Below are 21138 nucleotides of genomic sequence, written 5' to 3'. Positions count from 1 at the left end.
AATCATGTGGTATCCATAAGATTTCTGACATATGTACAATATGTGGCAACTGGCATCTGTCCAGCAGATGATTTCCAGATCTTTTGCTGCCTGGGACAGCGTGTACAATGCCGAGTACATGTTGTTGTGTTTACGGATGTTCGAATCGATCGGGACATCTATTTCCAAAGGATCCTATTACGTCGCAAACAATGGGAAACTGCAGTGAAGCGGGAGGAGGAGAAGAAGAATTGGAAGGCTACCAACTGCAGCATTGTGTGCAAGGAGCATTTTCTTCCAAGTGACTACCATGCTTCGGACTTTGGAACTGACGGTATGTTTACATTGTTTTGGTCGCAGATTTTGGTCAGTGACGGAGGCTATTAACGCTTTAACATTCAGTTTGTGGTTCGGGACACACTGCTAAATTGTTCTGTTACGAAATTCACACACTTTACGTGTTTTTACCGGTGTTTTTCTCCCGTTATTTTTAGAACATTGAGTCCTGGCTCAGGATTGCCCTCACCCTGCAATAGTCGCCACCTCTCCCTCCCCCTCCTGTACGTTCACAATAGAAATCCCCTCCTCCCCCCTTTCCCATAAAATAACCTATATAATTATCTTAGTCACTGTCAAAGTAGGGTTGTTGACGGATTGAGGGTACGTTGGCTGGGGCTCATACCCCTGGCAGTTCCAAGCAAGTCAATATCGCTCAATCAAGAGACGTGAAAACTGACAGTGTGTGTGTTTAGTTGTCTGTTCGCTCGTCTGTCCGTCCGTGTGTTCTAGGCCCCGTTTATATTATTTTATTTTCCTTTCTTATAGCTGCAGCGCACCACCAAACGTGAAGTAATTGCCCTGTACAGGGATTTTTCACCGAACCAGAAGAAGAAGAAGAAGAAGTTGTACTTATGAATGTGTTAATTTGCAGGGTTGCCGCGGAAGCAGAAATATCTAAAGAAGACGGCAGTACCAAGCATCTTCCATTGGACCAAAATCAGGACCCCAGCTCAAAACAACAGAGAGGAAAGACTGTCGAAGCGACGAAAACTCCAAACTGCAAAAAAAGCTGCTGAGTGGGAAAGCCTTCATGCAGAGGAGAATGAAAGTTATGAACCTGACATAATTATACAAGATGAAGAATTTATTATTGAAGCTGAAGTGGAGATTGATTCTACTGAAGTCAATGCATCTGACACTGTGGAAAGTAACCCTGCACCCTGTTCTTCAACAGATAGCTATTTTTTCCCTACTAGTAGTACTACAACCAGCCATGAATTTGGACCTCAAGTCGAGACAGTACAAGCTTGCCAAGGAACCAAGGGCATCAACAGTGTGCAACAGCCCTACTTATGTATTGATTCTATCAAACACTCTGACAAATTTGTGCATCATTACACAGGACTTGAAAGCTACTCTATTTTCCAGCATGCCCTTTGGTCTCTGGGTGAAAACATTAACTGTCTCAAATATGCTTATTCTAAATCTTGTGCTTGTTTGTCTGTTGAAAATCAGTTCCTTTTGATGCTCGTTAAATTGAGGCGGCATTACCCACATATTGAATTAGCAAGAATGTTTGGTGTGTCAGAGTTTACTGTGCAGAATGTTTTTGTAACATGGGTAAACTTCTGCTACCTTCAGTGGGGAGAAATAAATTGGTGGCCAGATCGTCATTTAGTAACCCACTTCTGCCCGACAGATTTTAAACTCAAATTTTCTACCACAAGGGTCATTGTTGATGCGACAGAAGTGAGGGTAAAACAGCCATCAAACCCAAGAGCACAGAAAGCTAGTTTCTCCACCTATAAACATGGCAACACAGTAAAAGTATTGGTAGGTGTCACCCCTAGTGGTCTAACATCATATGTGTCTGATGCATATGGGGGTTCCACAAGTGACAGACAGATTGTTGAGCGCAGCCCACTACCCCTTCTTTGTGAAAGTGGGGACTCCATTATGGCTGACAAGGGATTTAACGTTCAAGACATTTTTGCACCAAGAAATGTACTGATCAACATACCAGCATTTTTTAAGAAGAAAAACAGGCTAGGTGTTGCTACCTTGCAAAAAGACAGAAAAATTGCCAGCAAGAGGGTGCATGTTGAAAGAATAATTGGCATGGCCAAAGTTTACACCATCTGTCAACATAAACTTAACCTGTTAGAGACAAGACTTGCATCCAGAATCATCACAGTATGCTTTTATCTGTGTAACTTCAGAAAAACAGTGGTCAGTCGCTTTGCGTAACACCAATGCCAGTGGATTTGAAAAGGCAAAAGCACCATCTGTATTTATCATTCAGTCAATGAAGAAAAGAAATGTGTGAATAAATAACAGATATAGATTCAGGCAGTGATTTTTTTTAATGAATGTGGTGAAGTAGCATTGAAACATCTGAAACTACAAAGTTTTCCTTTAATAGTAGTCATTACTGGCAAAGAAAGGTAGCCTTTTTTTTTCTTCTTTAAAAAGCAGACACACGCACATTCAAAAAAACTTTGAACACTTGAAACAGAATTCCATGGATTTACTTTGAAACTTTACTTCATATTAATTTCCATTTCATCCAAATCCAAGGCATATGCCATTTAATAACAAACAAAACATGCCAAACAGTAATTTCAAATATACTTTAAGAATCTCTATTAGACTGTTCAGCTTCACATTGTATCTGCTACCAACAACCACCAACAGGATACATTGTCTGTGTTCTTACAAGACCCAAACAGTAATGAGATTTATCATTAATAATCATATAACTTATAAGTATCCATTGTGTGCACACACACAATATGCATACCAACTATGCTCGCATACCAACTATGCTCTGTGCATCTCAAAATGCTTTCTTTTTTGGTATAGCTTTATCATTCTTTATTTTAATCTACAGAACATATTCACTGTTGCATGATCAAGGTTTCACGGTGTGTAAATAAATGTGTCATACTTTGAAGAATCTGTTTTGTTTAAACATGTATGCCTGAGGGAGATTTTTTGAATGTGTTTTGTTTTACGGATTGACAATAACATTAGCAACACACACCAACACAATACATAATTTTGCAACCTTATGTGTGTTTATCTTTAAGCAAAATCATCAATCTCAGAAATATTGTAAACTTGTACCATTCTTTGGTGCGTCACCAGATGTCTGTTAAATTAACCCATATAAACTTAACATTGACTTTATCAAGATAACACTCAAAGTTGCAGACTAACTTACTACACACCTACAGCCAGTAACAAACAAACTCTTTATACAAAAAGAAGTGTTTCAAGTATGGGGTGGGTTCAGTATACGTTTTGCTCAGTATACAAAAAAAAAGTGTGTGTGGGGAGGGGGGGGGTATCTATGTGATACACTAACAAGTAATACTTTCAAAACATGGTGATACTATAAATTTTAAGACTGAAATCAACCATGTCCATCACTCTGATTCACCTTGTTCGGCCTCAGCTGTTTCATCAGCAACAAAGTCTCTGTACAGATTTGTCTCAAGTAGAGCAAGTTTGAAATGGTTGTCAAAGAACTGCTGCAACTTCTCAACCATTGATGTGATGAAATCATCATCTTTTGGAATTTCCAGTATCACCAGGTCTTTGAAAGTGTACACTACAAAGTATGCTAACTGTGCTCCTACACACATCTGGCCTTGAACTTGGTAGAAATAGTCATGCGACTTTTTCAGTTTGTAGCAGCCTTACTTTTTTTCTAGGTATGGAACATTGTTCTCTGAAATGGGTAGATCTTTTGCACTGAAGGGGCATTTCACTTCCACCACTGACTGCGACCCACCCTCTTCTTCAATAATAGCATCTGGTGACGCCCCCAAGAATGGATAAGTTTTACATACATACAAACCACAGACACTGATCGTCTTCTCTGTGGCTGCCGCAAATTTGTGTAGGGCTTTAAATTCGTATTTCTGTCCGTGTTTGATTGAGGGTGCATTGCATGTTGGCTGTCTGTATGTCCATTTTTTTGCTAGAGCTGTGATGTCACTTCTACTTGTTAACTTACACACACGGCCAAAGTTTGAGGATTGTAGCCTCCTGGTCCTCTCTGTAGCCCACATCAGCGTCAATTTCAACATCAACAATGTAATTAACTTGTGTCTTCATTTGTGCCTGACATTTAGATTTGATAAAAAAAATTATTAGAGTGTCCAGGTGCAAATCTACAATGGGTCAGGTACCTTTCCTTGTACATGTCCTTTGCAATGGTGGTCAATTTTGCTCCGTTGTGGGACAGGTAGGCAGCCACACCTCTCTCTGTGATGATTGGTATCGGGGAGCCCAGGTTGATGTCCTTGTAGAGACTGCTGTCAGGCACTGTCATTGCATACTCCTTCTCCAGGGTTGTTGTGCTGCCAAAATTGCTGTTTCTTGCGTATGCTTCCAGTCTGGAAAAAAAAGAAGATTTAATTAATACAGTATTTTGATACAAATGGAAGCAAAGTACATAGCTGTAATTTTGTTCTCTGTCAGACAGCACAAAAACACATATATTTTATTATGATCATTACTCTTTCAGTTTTATAACAAGCTGCACTGTTGAACTTTCACACCAAAAACAAACGGTTTCCAAGTTGTTTTTTGCAGTTACAAAGTTCACCCCACCCCACTTCATCCCCGGCCTCTCTCTCTCGCCCAAATTGTTTATCAATCTCAACAGTGAATGCAGTGGGATGGGAAGTTGAGATAGATCTTGATCTTGATCGATTACGCTGCTGAATACCAGAAGACTGGCGTAAATGCAGCGGGGGAGAGTGCGGCAGCCTAATGGTGGTGTACGGCTGCTAGCTTGGCTTTAAAGATGCCAATGCTTTTGGAGGTTACAGTATTGTCCTCAAGTAGATTCCAGTCTTGTGCCGTCTTCACAAAAAAGGAGTTCCTAAACTGATCAGTGCGGCCTTGGGGCACTGAATAGGGTCTAGAGTTGTTTCTTGAATACTGTGAGACGATGTTGGATGTGTGATGGTCAGGGTGTCTCACTGGCCTGATTTTACGGCCTTGCTTCTGCTCAGTTAAGAACTGGTGTGGTGGTAGTGCCGGTACCAGCCCCTCAACCACCCTATAGAAGAACGTCAGACGGAGTTGTTGACGTCGCTGGTGCAGAGGTTGGAGTCCAGTTTTCTCTAGGAGTCTGGTGACGCTGCCGGGGGTCGACGACCTGAAGTCGCCTGTGATGAACCTTGATGCTTTGCGTTGTACGCGTTCGATGCAGTCAATGTCTTTCTTCAGGTAGGGGTCCCAGACAACCGCCCCATACTCCAGGAGGGGACGCACAAGGGAGAGGTAGGCCTGCTGACGGCAACGAGGCGGGCAGCGTTGGAGGTTGCGGCGAAGGAAGCCAAGGGTGCAGTTAGCTTTTTTAGTGATAGAAGAAATGTGGGGGCTCCATTTCATGTCGTCTGAGAGGAGAATGCCAAGGTAGGGTGTGGATCTAACGTTTTGGAGGATGCTGTTGTCCAGTTGGTAGTAAAAGTCAGAGGATTTGTTTATACTGAGGATATAGCATTTAGAGGCGTTGAAGCGCATGCCCCAGGTAACCGCCCATTCTTCGAGGTGTCTGAGGTCTTGTTGCAGGGATTGGTGGTCCGTGAAGGAGTTTATTTCCCTATAGAGCAGGCAGTCATCGGCGAACAAGCGGACGTGGGACGATACGGAGGCTGGCAGGTCGTTAATATGGACAAGGAAGAGTAGTGGGCCGAGCACCGTCCCCCGTGGGACGCCAGAGTCTACTGTAGTTGATTCGGATGAAGTACCCTCGAGTACAACTTTCATGGAGCGCTTAGTGAGGAACGACGTGAGCCAGTTGAGTAGGGGGCCGTTTATGCCATAACAGGAGAGTTTATGGAGAAGGTGGGGGTGGGGAACAGTGTCGAACGCTTTAGAAAAATCAAGCACAGCGACATCTACTTGTTTTCTTTGGTCGAAGGAGGTCAGGAGGTCGTGGGTTGTGGTGAGAAGTTGGGTTTCGCACGAGAATCCAGAACGGAAACCATGGTTTAGATGCGTGAGGATGTTATGCGAGTCGAGATGTGTGAAGATGTGGCGGCATATAATATGTTCTAGGAGTTTGCAAGGGATGGAAGTGAGGGAGATGGGACGGTAGTTCGCGGGGAGGTGGCGATCACCCTTTTTGAATACACAGGAGATGTTGGCCTGGAGCCAGTCGGAAGGGAGAGAACCGCTATCCAGGGATCTCTGGAAGATTGCACGGAGAGCAGGTGCAATCTGGTCCGCGCAGGTCTTTAGGACCAGGTTGGGTATGCTGTCGGGGCCTGGGGCTTTGGCGGGGTTGAGGTCACGTAGCAGTTTAGCTACTCCAGCTGTGGTCACTTCAATCTGCTCTATGGGGCTGACGGCGGGGGGTGGGGGAGGGGGGGAGAAGTTAGCACTCTTTGTGAATACTGATTTGAACTGGTCGAGGAGAAGTTTAGCTTTCCCTACGCTATCGTTTATGAGTTTGCCCTTGTGTTTTAAGGGGGAAACGCCGGTGTTGTCCTGTCGGCGGGACTTAATGAAGTTCCAAAAAGGTTTTGTGTTGTTGCTGGACAAGCCTGCTTGGATCTTATCGTTTATGTAGCTCCACTCAGCGCGACGCATAGCGCGTTTACAGATTTTTTGGAAGTTTCTATACTCCGTCCAGATCTTGCTATGCTTGGCTCGCTTGAAGAGTCGTTGTTTCCTGCGGAGCATCCGCTTAAGGGATGCACTAAGCCAGGGGAGTGAGGAACGGTTCTTAGCGATGGTGGAAGGGATGTAGCTGTCGACAGAGGCCAAGAGAGATGATTTGAAAAGGTTCCAAAGATCTTCGGCGTTGGTGCCATTGTTGTACTTGTTGACAATGGTAGTCGCTGCGGACTCAAGGTCACCCTTCAGTTGGTCCCACTTGGCGTCCTTGAACTTGTAGAACTTACGCTTGGTAGGGGGGGCGATGTGGGGCTTTACATCAAAGTCAGAGACTACAATGTCGTGATCAGCGAGGCCTGGAATTAGGCTAGTGGTCTTTAGGAGGGAGGGGTTTGATGTGAATACAAGGTCCAAAACGCTGGGGCCCCGTGTGGGTTTTGTCTGGGTTTGGGTCAGGAGCTCAGCACAGGTGACATCTGCGAGGGACTGTTGGACCGCCCTATCGGTAGCACCGGGGGGGACGGTGTTATTGTCCCAGTCTATGTCTGGACAATTGGAGTCACCCGAGATTATCACATGTGGTGAACGCCTGCCGTTGTCCGACAAGAGATTCAGGGATTTCTGTAATTCCTTTACGTCATTTGCATTTCGGTGTGGCATGTAGAAAGTACCTATGAAGAGGTCTTTGGTGTTGTGTAACTTGAGTTTAACCCACTCAAGTTCGCAGTCTGTGACTAGGTCAACCTGTTCGACGGCTGTAATGTCTTTACGGACAAGCGTGAAGACGCCCCCGCCCAGGGAGGACCGGTCATTCCTAAAGGTAGTGTAGTCGTCTGGGAAGATCTCAGATGACTTGATGCAGTCAGACGAGGGAGATTTACCTGGCTTAACGCCCTTTAGCCAGGACTCTGTTGCACATACAACGTCAGGTTTCACATAGTCCAATAAGGCCTTAAGCTCAGATTGTTTACCTATAATACTTTGACAGTTTACAGTGAGGATCCGCAGGTTTGTCTTTTTGGGGAGATGGGGGGAGGAGGATGACTGGTTCGACCGTTTGGGGGAGCGTCCCGGGGACCTTGATGGCCTAGCGCTACGGTCGGGGCGGGGGTTTGGGCTGCTGGTCTTGGTAGGGGAGAAGGGCGAGTCTGAGATGAAGGAGTCAATGCTGGCATCAGCCAGCGGGCTAAAGGAATTTGTCATTGAAATCTCAAAGCTGTTGAATGTAAAACTGTCACAGTTTATACTGTCGCAACGAGGGCATACCCAGCAGGCGCTCTTGTGTCTGTCGAGGGTATCCCATTCTGCACTGTTCAGGTCGACACAGTCATGATGAAACCAGATGTTGCAGTCATCACAACCAATGCCTTTTTGGGACCAGGAGACATTGTGGTCACAAATACCACATGGGTAGACTGACCCGGTGGGGCCGGGATTTACTTGGACGTCGCCTGATAATAACAAGGCGAATGCAAACATGCACGGGTTTGATGGAGTGGGGTGGGGGGTGGAGGTAAAAATACGGCGATACTTGCAGAAAGCAGAGTCAAGGTGGCTGGGGTCATGGTGTTCAGCAGGAGGAGGTGCAAGGCGATGGTAGGCAGCGTAGAGAAGGAAGGCAAGGAGTATACCACGGAGCATGGTGCTCGGAGACGAGGCGGATGGAGGTAGCAAGGTACGGGAAGTAGAAGTTCAAGATGGCGGGGGATCGGTCGAGGTTAGGGTAGGGTGGTATATTGGGGTTGGCACGCGACACACACCTAAAAAGTTACTACACAACTATAATTTCCATGCTAAATGTCCCTAGGTATGTTCTGAAAGATCTAGCTTGATCTAGCTTGTCTCCCACTCGCTGCCCAATTTCTCCGGTCTTTGCTTCTGTTTCCATACTGTCTACTGGGTGTTCGTTGAATCCCTTTCTTTCATAATACATTGATTTCACCTGAAAATGTTTACAACACAACGCGATTTAAAGCAGAATCAGAATGAGAAAGGCAGCGATAGTTTGTCTTGTGCCTGTAGCAGACGACTAGCCGAGATAAACAAATGAGTTTTCTTTCACTTACCTCTCCACAAGATCTTGTTTACGCCCGTCAATTTTGGCTCTTCGTTTCCTACATTCATCGCGAAGATCAGAAAGCTGCATGTCGCCGAATTTCTTCATCTTTGCGCGTAAAAAAATCAGCTGCAAAAGTTGTTTTGTAGAACGTGAGCCTAGCAAGCAGGAAGTTAGATTTGGCCCCAGTTTACCGCAGCGCCGCCACGCGGTGGCAAAGGGAGAGAAAAACGGCTAAGCTGCTCATTATGTACTCGAGCAAGGGAATTGGGTCATAACGAATAGTTAGAGGTTTAGATAAAAACAGAAAAGGGTTTATATAAGACATATAATCATATTTTGGAACTCAGAGCCACGTTGTCTTATTTATAACATGTACAATTTGAAAGACGTCATAAGCAGTTTGACCCTCTGTCTTTGGACGTATATTTCGGATATTTTTTGCATATAGTTTGTGTTTTAATTGTCATGTCGGTCTATGTCCTTTTTATATTTAGTCAAGTTTTGACTAAATATTTTAACATCGAGGGGGAATCGAAACGAGGGTCGTGGTGTATGTGCGTGCGTGTGTGTGTGTGTGTGTGTGTGTGTGCGTGTGTGTGTGTGTGTAGAGCGATTCAGACTAAACTACTGGACCGATCTTTATGAAATTTGACATGAGAGTTCCTGGGTATGAAATCCCCGAACGTTTTTTTCATTTTTTTGATAAATGTCTTTGATGACGTCATATCCGGCTTTTCGTGAAAGTTGAGGCGGCACTGTCACGCCCTCATTTTTCAACCAAATTGGTTGAAATTTTGGTCAAGTAATCTTCGACGAAGCCCGGGGTTCGGTATTGCATTTCAGCTTGGTGGCTTAAAAATTAATTAATGACTTTGGTCATAAAAAAATCTGAAAATTGTAAAAAAAAATAAAAATTTATAAAACGATCCAAATTTACGTTTATCTTATTTTCCATCATTTGCTGATTCCAAAAACATATAAATATGTTATATTCGGATTAAAAACAAGCTCTGAAAATTAAATATATAAAAATTATTATCAAAATTTTTTTTTCGAAATCAATTTAAAAACACTTTCATCTTATTCCTTGTCGGTTCCTGATTCCAAAAATATATAGATATGATATGTTTGGATTAAAAACACGCTCAGAAAGTTAAAACGAAGAGAGGTACAGAAAAGCGTGGTATCCTTCTCAGCGCAACGAATACCCCGCTCTTCTTGTCAATTCCACGGGCACTGCCTTTGCCACGGGCGGTGGAGTGACGATGCTACGAGTATACGGTCTTGCTGCGTTGCGTTGCGTTCAGTTTCATTCTGTGAGTTCGACAGCTACTTGACTAAATATTGTATTTTCTCCTTACGCGACTTGTTATTTTGAGTTCTAGTTAAGTTCTACTTAGTTTCTTTGTGCAAGCTTATAATTCCTGTGCACAAGAAGAATTACGTTTGGCGTCGGCAGTGAACAGTCGGTAAAATGCCAAAACATTTAAAAAGGAAAAAGGAAAAACCGCTTTCATTTCGGTTCCACAGTCGAACTTTTGTCGATAATGGTTGAAAGAGGATAAAAAGCGATAATTAGGGAGATTCAAGAGACAGCACGTTTCGTTTTGCAGCTCGTTTCGTTTGGTGAATGAGTCACCCCGCGAAACGGAACGTGAAACGAGACGGCATAGGCCACAGACAAGATTTAGATGTATTCACGTTTCGTTTCGGAATGAAGGAAGGGCGATAAATCTTCAAGTGAAATTATCACGTCTGTCCTCGATCAGAATGGGGAAAAAAAAAACCTAGGAGGTGGTCCAGAATCGGGCATACTTTGATTATTTTCAGTCCAAATAAATCACACAGACTTTGTTTATACAAAATCACATACGAAGCCAGAATAAAAATTCGATGCGATGACCTACTTCTGCTTCGCCATTTGCTTTCTTCACCATGAAGTTGGATAAATCATAGATGTGTATTGTACCAGGATCAGCACCCTTCAAAATATTTCAGTTCACAACAGTTGTCTACCTCCAATGAACACATTCTCAGCGCTGAAAGACTGTGAAAGGGTTGATGAATCTAGCAATGCATAAAATGGCCAACAAATAAAACTGTTAGTGTGCAAAAATACTCACAAAAGTTGACGAAATATTGTTCGTTTTTTGGGGGTGGAAAACGTGACTGCGTTTTGACGTTCCACGTTCCGTTTCAGTTGACCTTCACCTTTCCAGCGAGAGACTCCCGAAATGATGACGTTTACCACGACTTCAAAACGAAACGTCCCGACGTTTCGTTTATTAAATCTCCGTAATACCTAAGGAATGCCGTCTTCCATTCAGTTACTTCCCTGTTTGTGTACGTGATATCGGTTACTAGGTCGCGGCGTTAAAGACGCCGCTGGCAGTCTTGACTCCAGGCTGAGATCTGGACTACTTTTTATATTTAGTCAAGTTTTGACTAAATATTTTAACATCGAGGGGGAATCGAAACGAGGGTCGTGGTGTATGTGCGTGCGTGTGTGCGTGCGTGCGTGTGTGTGTGTGTGTGTGTGTGTGTGTAGAGCGATTCAGACTAAACTACTGGACCGATCTTTATGAAATTTGACATGAGAGTTCCTGGGTATGAAATCCCCGAACGTTTTTTTCATTTTTTGGATAAATGTCTTTGATGACGTCATATCCGGCTTTTCGTGAAAGTTGAGGCGGCACTGTCACGCCCTCATTTTTCAACCAAATTGGTTGAAATTTTGGTCAAGTAATCTTCGACGAAGCCCGGGGTTCGGTATTGCATTTCAGCTTGGTGGCTTAAAAATTAATTAATGACTTTGGTCATTAAAAATCGGAAAATTGTAAAAAAAAAAAAATATTTATCAAACGATCCAAATTTACGTTTATCTTATTCTCCATCATTTGCTGATTCCAAAAACATATAAATATGTTATATTCGGATTAAAAACAAGCTCTGAAAATTAAATATATAAAAATTATTATCAAAATTAAATTGTCCAAATCAATTTAAAAACACTTTCATCTTATTCCTTGTCGGTTCCTGATTCTAAAAACATATAGATATGATATGTTTGGATTAAAAACACGCTCAGAAAGTTAAAACAAAGAGAGGTACAGAAAAGCGTGCTACCCTTCTTAGCGCAACTACTACCCCGCTCTTCTTGTCAATTTCACTGCCTTTGCCATGAGCGGTGGCCTGACGATGCTACGAGTAAAATGGCATTGCGTTCATGAGTTTCATTCTGTGAGTTCGACAGCTACTTGACTAAATATTGTATTTTCGCCTTACGCGACTTGTTGTTTTCTACACCGGAGAGAACAAGCGCCCTGAAGCGCATTCATTCACTTTGATTTAATTATTTGCCATACTTGTGGTGCGTTTGCCAGCAAATTGTGCCGTGTGCGTCTAGATTAAGCAAAAGTGGATTCCCCAGATACTTTAGATTCTTCAAATTCGCCAGGAATCCCCCCCCCCCCCCCCCCCCCAACCGTCAGATCAATAGTATCCTTTTAAGGACTTAGTGAACCTTCTCGGATAAAAAAAAACCCCATCAAAACCGAAAAGTTTTGGAAGATGGGTTTGATTTTGATGCCAAGAAAAACATGCATATTTTTTGTTGTTGAATATTTTACATGGATTGATTACTTTTTTTTGTATATCGTTGCAGGTTCATGATGGTCCTCATCTGCCTCATCTTCAGTGTATTGTCCACCATAGATCAGTACACAGAGTTCGCCATGGAAACTCTCTTTTATATGGTGAGTACTGTTGTCTATAATTGTTGAGGCTTAATCAACCTTGTTATTTTTAGCCTGTAGGGGTGTATCAATGGGCGCACGTCTTGGCTCCTCTGCTAGCTCGAACACAGTACACGCAGACGCACACACAGAAACATAACCATCCACTTACACAGACGCGTGTATCCACACATACACATACACACATACATACACAAACACACACACCCACACACACACACACACACACACACACACACATACACACACACACACGCACACGCGCACGCACGCACACACGCACGCACCCTCGCACACACACACATAAACACACATACACACACATACACACACACACACACACACACACACACACACACACACACACACACACACACACACAATAATATTACATGCACGGTCGGAAAAAAGACAGTCGTATAGATCACACACACACACAAACACACACACACACACACACACACACACACACACACACACACACACACGCACACACACACACACACACACACACACACACACACACACACACACAGCAACCAAACATTCCCTCACCAACTCATCCACTGGCCCTTCACCTACCTCCACCTCCCAACCCACCCCTCAATTACACAAACAAAACATACTCTCGTCAACAGATTTCAAGTGACCAGAACAAACTTGATCTTTGCTTTCTTCGTATCAGAAGGTGCACGGACACGCAGTGCAAACAATGGCAGAGGCTGATCCCAGACCAAACAAGAGCTTGTTTTTTTCCCAAGTGGAATTCTTATTCGTTAAGATTAAGCCACAAACACAATTGCATCCTGTGGTACTTCGGCGTTAGCGTGTAGCCTAGACCCGCTGAGAGCTGCTGCAATTACAATGTTGATCAAATGGGGAATAGAAGTGGGTTTGTAATCCTGTGAGTTAGTTTTTTTCATGTAGATCGGTCCAGCAGTTTTCTCAGAACCGCTCTACACATACACACAGACACACAGATACACCACCACTATCGTCTCGATTCTTGGTCTATGTTAAAACATTAAAAGACCAAAAAGCACTGTACTCACGTTAAAATGACGAACACGGAACAAAAAACGGCGACGTTTCGACCTATGGGTCTTCTTCGGGCACGAAAAGACAAGTACACACAAAAAAGAAGAAGAAAGACGATAGAACAGAACGAAAGGAGAATCGTCTTTCTTCTTCTTTTTTGTGTGTACTTGTCTTTTCGTGCCTGAAGAAGACCCATAGGTCGAAACGTCGCCGTTTTTTTGTTCCGTGTTCGTCATTTTAACGTGAGTACAGTGCTTTTTGGTCTTTTTGTTGTTCGCTCTCACGTGCAGTCGCCATTGTTTATTTGCTTAAAACATTTAGTCAAAACCTGATAATAATAATAATATGGGAGATTTATAGAGCGCTTTACATTCTCTAAGCGCTTTACAATGAAAAAATATGAAACATACATATACATACAAAGCAAAGCAACAACAAACAAGTCGCGTAAGGCGAAAATACAACATTTAGTCAAGTAGCTGTCGAACTCACAGAATGAAACTGAACGCAATGCAACGCAGCAAGACCGTATACTCGTAGCATCGTCAGTCCACCGCGCACGGCAAAGGCAGTGAAATTGACAAGAAGAGCGGGGTATTCGTTGCGCTGAGAAGGATAGCACGCTTTTCTGTACCTCTCTTCGTTTTAACTTTCTGAGCGTGTTTTTAATCCAAACATATCATATCTATATGTTTTTGGAATCAAGAACCGACAAGGAATAAGATGAAGGTGTTTTTAAATTGATTTGGACAATTTAATTTTGATAATAATTTTTATATTTTTAATTTTCAGAGCTTGTTTTTAATCCAAATATAACATATTTATATATTTTTGGAATCAGAAAATGATAAAGAATAAGATGTACGTAAATTTGGATCGTTTTATAAAAAAAATAATTTTTTTACAATTTTCAGATTTTTAATGACCAAACTCACTCATTAGTTTTTAAGCCACCAAGCTGAAATGCAATACCAAACCCCGGCCTTCGTCGAAGATTACTTGACCAAAATTTCAACCAATTTGGTTGAAAAATGAGAGCGTGACAGTGCCGCCTCAACTTTCACGAAACGCCGGATATGACGTCATCAAAGACATTTATCCAAAAAATGAAAAAAATGTATGGGGATTTCATACCCAGGAACTCTCATGTCAAATTTCATAAAGATCGGTCCAGTAGTTTAGTCTGAATCGCTCTACACACACACACACACACACGCACAGACAGACAGACAGACACACAGACACACATACACCATACCCTCGTTTCGATTCCCCCTCGATGTTAAAATATTTAGTCAAAACTTGACTAAATATAAAAAGAAGAAAAAAAGCATATGCCGCAGCATTCAGCACACAAGTGAACAACGAAACACTACATCAATACAAGCTGCAAGCATACTAACACAGGCAAAGCATTCAAACATTCAAACACCTGATCAAAAATGCACCATGTTGAAATAAAATTAATCAAAATACTGTGTGAAGAAGTGTGTTTTAAATGTAAAAACCATCACATTAACTTTCAATGCCGTACGTGATAGAGTGCAGTGGGGAAACATTTCAGAACTAAACAAGAAAACAAACCACATCAAATAGCAACGGGAAGTAAGAGCGTCTAATTACAGGCAACCGTTGAAGATAGCTGTACCAAATCTGTCTCCTGGCCTCAGTTTGGCCCATATTTTCATTCCAAGGAAAGAAACAACAGGAAAGATTCATATCCAAATTAGCCACATTACCAGCTTCGGGAGTTCTGGCTAGCCTGCGGGAATGAGAACACTAAGCTAAAACACGTGTCGGTAACATTGTCCAGGATTGCACGATTCATGACGGAACGAATAACAGCAACTTCTGTAGTTGAGTATGGACGGATCCTATGGAATAATTTGTTTTTTTTAATGCCTTCAACCATTCTTCTTCTCGAAGGCTTGGCAAGCATACACGACAGGAAAAGTGCAAACAACTTTCATGGGGAAATAATTGATGAGGAAATTGATAATACATTCCAAATCTGCAATAGGTAGAGGTCCTGAATCCGCGATAGCAAGTATGAACGCGTCCCTTGTAAATTGGCTCCCCTGACGTTCTTTCGTCACTAAGAGCAAAAATGTTAATGCTAATAAATAAGACCCATTTGCTAGGCAGAAGGCGGGGGTGCTCACACAAATGTCTTTGCCTTTTACTAAAGTGATCTGCAGCGTCGAGCACGCCCTTTTTCTGTTATGTCAGAGGGCATATACTCACTCTGCAGTGAAAACAGCTCAGCCATAGCATATGGTTACCCCAAATAATTGACCGTTACTGAAGACTAAAACTACGGCCCCTATTCGTAGAATATGTCCTTGTGGCATGCAAGCCTACCTAAAGTGAGCGAGAAAACGGGTACTAATTGCAAGGTTTTCCCCCCGCAACTGACACAAGATGGACGTGAGTGTCTGACTCAGAGCGAGAGAGATAGTGCTTGCCTTGAATCCCTGGACTGCAGTTGTTTCTCGGTGACACATCCCATCCCAGGTGTCATCTGTCAGTGATAGTAGAGAATTGCAGATTGCTGGCATGTGTGTAAGTGGAAGGATGCTCTCACCCAATGCACAATCCTTGACAGATACGATGTGGATCATTTTCATTTTCAGCTTCATTTTCATTACTTTATTGTCCCTACAAAAAATAAATAAAAATGATATCGCTAAAAAATAAAACAGAGTTTGATAATTATGTCCTTTTGTATGTGCTATCAGTCAGAGCCGTTTTATTTATTTTTTCTTCTGGAAGATTCCATCACCTTCTTTCCTTAAAAATAAATTGCTTTATATTCAGCAACACGATTTTTCTGTTCTATTTTTCACAAAACAAAATACAGAAAAATGTGCAAAAACTTGTAAAAACATACAACCACGTTGGGAACCACGGGAAGGAGCGCCTGTTTTTTTCTTCATATAAATAGACCCATGGGGTTAAAAATCTAGCCGTGACAAAATGCGCCAAAAAATTGACTTAAATTGGTATAATTTGAAAGAAAACAATAATAACCACTGCCATTTGAGCTATATGTTTTAAACAGAAGCATAGCAAGTCGCGTAAGGCGAAATTACAACATTTAGTCAAGCTGTCGAACTAACAGAATGAAACTGAACTCACTGCATTTTTACAGCAAGAGCGTATACTCGTAGCATCGTCAGTCCACCGCTCGATGCAAAGGCAGTGAAATTGACAAGAAGAACGGGGTAGTAGTTGCGCTGAGAAGGATAGCACGCTTTTCTTTATCTCTATTCTTTTTAACTTTCTGAGCGTGTTTTTAATGCAAACATATCACATCTATATGTTTTTGGAATCAGGAACCCACAAGGAATAAGATGGAAATGTTTTTAAATCGATTTCGGAAATTTTATTTTAATAATAATTTTTATATTTTTAATTTTTAGAGCTTGTTTTTAATCCGAATATAACATATTTATATGTTTTTGGAATCAGAAAATGATGAAGAATAAGTTGAACGTAAATTTGGATCGTTTTAAAAACAAATTATTTTTTTTACAATTTTCAGATTTTTAATGACCAAAGTCATTAATTAATTTTTAAAGCCATCAAGCTGAAATGCAATACCGAAGTCCGGCCTTCGTCGAAGATTGCTTGGCCAAAATGTCAATCAATTTGATTGAAAAATGAGGGTGTGACAGTACCGCCTCAACTTTTACAAAAAGCCGGATATGACGTCATCAAAGGTATTTATCGAAAAAAATCCAAACAATCCGGGGATATCATTCCCAGGAATTCTCATGTCAAATTTCATAAAGATCGGTCCAGTAGTTTGGTCTGAATCGCTCTGCACACACACACGTACAGACAGACAGACAAACACACACACATACACACACACACACACACACACACATATATACACCACGACCCTCGTCTCGATTCCCCCTCTACGTTAAAATATTTAGTCAAAACTTGACTAAATGTAAAAACCGACACGAACACTGCACTTAAACAGCACCGTATCATCAATCACATTTAAAAGGAAAAGGGAGCACGCTCTCTCTCTGTCTCTGTCTCTCTGTCTCTGTCTCTCTCTGTCTCTGTCTCTCTCTGTCTCTCTCTCTCTTTCTCTCTTTCTCTCTCTCTCTGTCTCTGTCTCTCTCTGTCTCTGTCTCTCTCTGTCTCTCTCTCTCTTTCTCTCTTTCTCTCTCTCTCTCCATTTCTCTCTCTCCCTCTCTCTCTCTCTGTCTCTCTCCCTCTCTCTATCTCTGTCTCCCCCCTCTCTCTATCTCTCCCTATCTCTCTCCCCCTCTCTCTCTCCCCCCTCTCTCTCTCCCCCCCCTCTCTCTCTCTCTCTCTCTCTCTCTCTCTCTCTCTCCCCTCTCTCTCTCGCTCTCCCCTCTCTCGCTCTCTCGTTAATGTATGATGTTGGGCAAGTTTCTCTGAACCTAGTATTTCAATTATTTTGTAATAGTTCGAGCATAGACGGATTTTGTTAGTAGGATGGCGTTAAATCGAGCAGTGTCTACATAAACGTACGGGGGGAAATGGACCCAGTAAAAGTCAGGTCAGACCCAAGACGATGGGCCGAACTGTTTTCACGAGAAGTGTTGTTGTAACGCGTTTTGTCAAAATGTAAAACATTTTACAAAACGCGGGGCGCGCCCCGTGCATGTTTTGTCAAAACATTTTTACAAAACGCGGGGCGCGCCCCGTGTTTTGTCAAAACATTTCACACTTTGTTACAAAACACGGGGCGCGCCCCGCGTTTTGTAAAAACGTTTTGACAAAACGAGTGGCGCGCCCACAAGACCCCTTATCTTCTTTGAAATTGGAAGTCAAGAAAACTTAGAATCTTCACCATCAAATAATTTCCAAATTGTGTGTCTGTCTGTTTGTATGCTACTCATGCAAATCCACAGTTCAATTAAAAGTCATTTATTTCCTTTTACCCCGATTATTTAAAATATCCTGAATGAAGACCAATATTTGTTTTTGTGTGTTGGTTTGCTTGATAGTTTGATTTGTTGCAATTAAAGGGACAATCAAACAAAAGTCTTTAGGATCATTACATTGTCAGTGGGCATGAATCGTCGCCACCCCCCCCCCCCCCCCCCCAAAAAAAAAAAAAAAAAAATCTGCAAGATGCATTGTTTTGCTTATCTTATAGTCTGCTTTTTCACATTTAAAGGGGTTTCCAGCGGGAGTCAGTGAGAACATAATTTTAAGTCATATAAATGTAAACAAAGATTTTCTGAACGAATATTTTTTTTAGTGTGCGTGTTTGTGTTGCCTTGTGTGATAGCCTGATTTTGCTTAGTTAAATGGACATCAAAGCGGAAACAAATTTGATAATTTCAACGTCATATAAAATGTAAATAAAGATCTTCTGATCAAAAACAACATCTGCTTCTTTGTATATATATGTGGGATAGTTTCATTTTGGTGTTAGTTAAAAGGACATCCAAGCGGAAGTCAATGGGGCCATTTTAAGGTTATATAAATTGTAAACAACGATCTTCTGAACGAAGAATTTTTTTTTTGTGCTTCTGTAATAGTCTGAATTCTCGCAGTTAAAAGGACATTCAGATAAAAGTCATTTTGTTCAATTTAACTCAAAATGTAAATATCCTGAATGACGACCATTTTGTTTTTGTGTTCTGGTTTGCTTGATAGTCTTATTTTTTGCAGTTAAAGCGACAATCAAGTGGAAGTCAGTTGCCATTAATCGTCGCCGAAATAAATGAAATTTTCTGCACGATGCATTATTTTGCTTGTGTTATAGTCTGCTGTTTTGCGTTTAAAGGGGTTTTCCAGCGGGAGTCAGTGATATGATAATTTTAACGTCATATAAATGTAAACAAAGATTTTCTGAACGAATAGCTGTAAAACTGAAACTGGATGATAGCCCAGAATTCTAGGGTTATTACATTTTGACAAAACGCGTGTTTGAGCCCCCTGCGTTTTGTAAAAAGTTTTTACATTTTGACAAAACGCGTTAGAACAAGTGTGCCTTTTGACTTCAAAATCACAATGAAACTTGTTATGGTCATTTCGGAAAATTTACTGAAGAAAATGAATCCAGCGACATTTCTGGTATTTTTGAATTCTATCGTTTGATACCCACATGCCCAAATCCTCTTCCCACCTCTGCTTGTCAAGATGAAAACTGGGATCATCTATTTCTGTATCCATTTTTTGCCACCTCTTGTGCTGACACTTCGCTTCTCGTTTTCACACCGGTGGTAATAACTGCAAAAAGGTTCTTCAGCATGAGGCCTAAAAAAAAAAAAGGTGTGGTTACAGTAACCCGACCTACCCTATTTTTAGGGGCCGACCCTATAACTAAGTTTTTATTACATTTGTAAAAAAAAAATTGAAAAATTGAAAAAAAAAATTTTTGAAAAATAAATTTGAAAAAAAACAACCCCGAGTGCAGAAAACGCTATGAAAGCGGAAAGCGCTCGAGTCGCACACTTATTTCCCTGTCAAGTAGGTTTTATTTGTACACATTAGAAAAAAAAGTTAAAAAAAAGAAAGTGATTGCCTACCTTCCTACCCTATTTTTTTTGGCTATGTTACCAAGTTAACCACACCTATTTTTTTTTGTGGCATGAGTGTTGTGTGTGTTTTATTTCCCTTTTCTCTTTTTCTGCTGTGCTACTCATCTCTTCTTTTTCCACGTTTCCGTGTGGACATTATCTCCCCTTGAAGGGCACTCACTCTTCTGCATACACATCGTTTTCGTATTTTCTCGTTGGTGCGTGTGTGTTTGGAATGGTATCGGGGAAGGGTGGCGTGTGTGCGTGTGTGTGCGTGTGTGTGCGTTCGTGAGTGTGTGTATGTATGTGTGTGTATGTGTGTGTGTGTGTGTGTGTGTGTGTGTGTGTGCGTGTGTGTGTGTGTTTGTGTGCATGTGTGTGTGTTTGTGTGCTTGCCTCCTTGAACCCTCACAATTTTTCTCAGCCGGTGAGGAAATACCCACAAAACTGTAGGTTAAACGTTCATTTTATTTCACTTACCGTGTGAGCTCGTGCGTCTCTGTGCTTATGCGTGCGCGTGCGCATACACTTTCTCTCTCTATGGAATTCAAAACACACATCCCATAGCAAGTTTTACATTCATTTCATTTCCACTCACCGTGATTTCATACTTTCGCGTATTGATTTCGTGGAAATCTGTCATAAACTCCGATGAAACTCATCTCCATCCAGGGAATTCGGCGCAAAAAGCACGATATTAGGAGCAAATCTCAGGTTCCATTCCGTGCGTAGAGCATTGCAGATTGCCTTTAAAGTTACAGAGGGCAAGCATGATGGATATTCTACGGCTAGAACGAGCAAGATGCGTCTCGGTGTCTCTTTGGAAATGAGAAATAAATAGTATCACATGCTTGAATAATTGGAAATGTGTTTCTGCCAGGGTCTACTGCTGCATTGTAGCATCGTGCGCATTATCTTAGAAATTCAGGGAGATATTTGGAGAAGAAGAAAAGTTAATTTAATTGTGCAACTTGCATTATTTTTGTTTGTTTTGCTTGTCTATGGTTGGTTCAGTGTTTGAAAGAGGTAAGGGGAAAGACCTTTAACATTCCTTTTGCTGGTATAAGATATCAGAAAACATGATTGTCTGTGTGTCCGTCTGGCTGTCAGTATGTCTGTCTGTCTGGATGTCTGCATGCCTGTCTGC

The 21138-nt window shown here is 41.7% G+C and overlaps 1 protein-coding gene and 1 long non-coding RNA gene across 2 annotated transcripts; one reads left to right on the top strand and one right to left on the bottom strand.

Moving 5' to 3' along the window:
* Window positions 1–4: 4 nt before the first annotated feature.
* Window positions 5–2935, top strand: LOC138961149 (uncharacterized). The gene is made up of 3 exons (XM_070332748.1): window positions 5–9; window positions 171–313; window positions 911–2935. The coding sequence occupies exons 1-3, from the start codon at window positions 5–7 to the stop codon at window positions 2224–2226; spliced, it is 1464 nt and encodes a 487-aa protein (XP_070188849.1). The 3' UTR covers window positions 2227–2935.
* Window positions 2936–4060: 1125 nt separating this feature from the next.
* LOC138962002 (uncharacterized) lies at window positions 4061–8917 on the bottom strand. The gene is made up of 2 exons (XR_011454371.1): window positions 8685–8917; window positions 4061–4382 (listed from the first exon to the last, which is right to left on the bottom strand). It is a non-coding gene; the product is annotated as an uncharacterized lncRNA (long non-coding RNA).
* Between the last annotated feature and the right edge of the window lie 12221 nt (window positions 8918–21138).

Source organism: Littorina saxatilis, linkage group LG3 (genome assembly GCF_037325665.1).
Source record: "Littorina saxatilis isolate snail1 linkage group LG3, US_GU_Lsax_2.0, whole genome shotgun sequence".
In the NCBI taxonomy this organism is placed as follows: domain Eukaryota; kingdom Metazoa; phylum Mollusca; class Gastropoda; order Littorinimorpha; family Littorinidae; genus Littorina; species Littorina saxatilis.
Note: the sequence above shows the minus strand (reverse complement) of the source record. Positions and strands in the feature narration are given on the sequence as shown.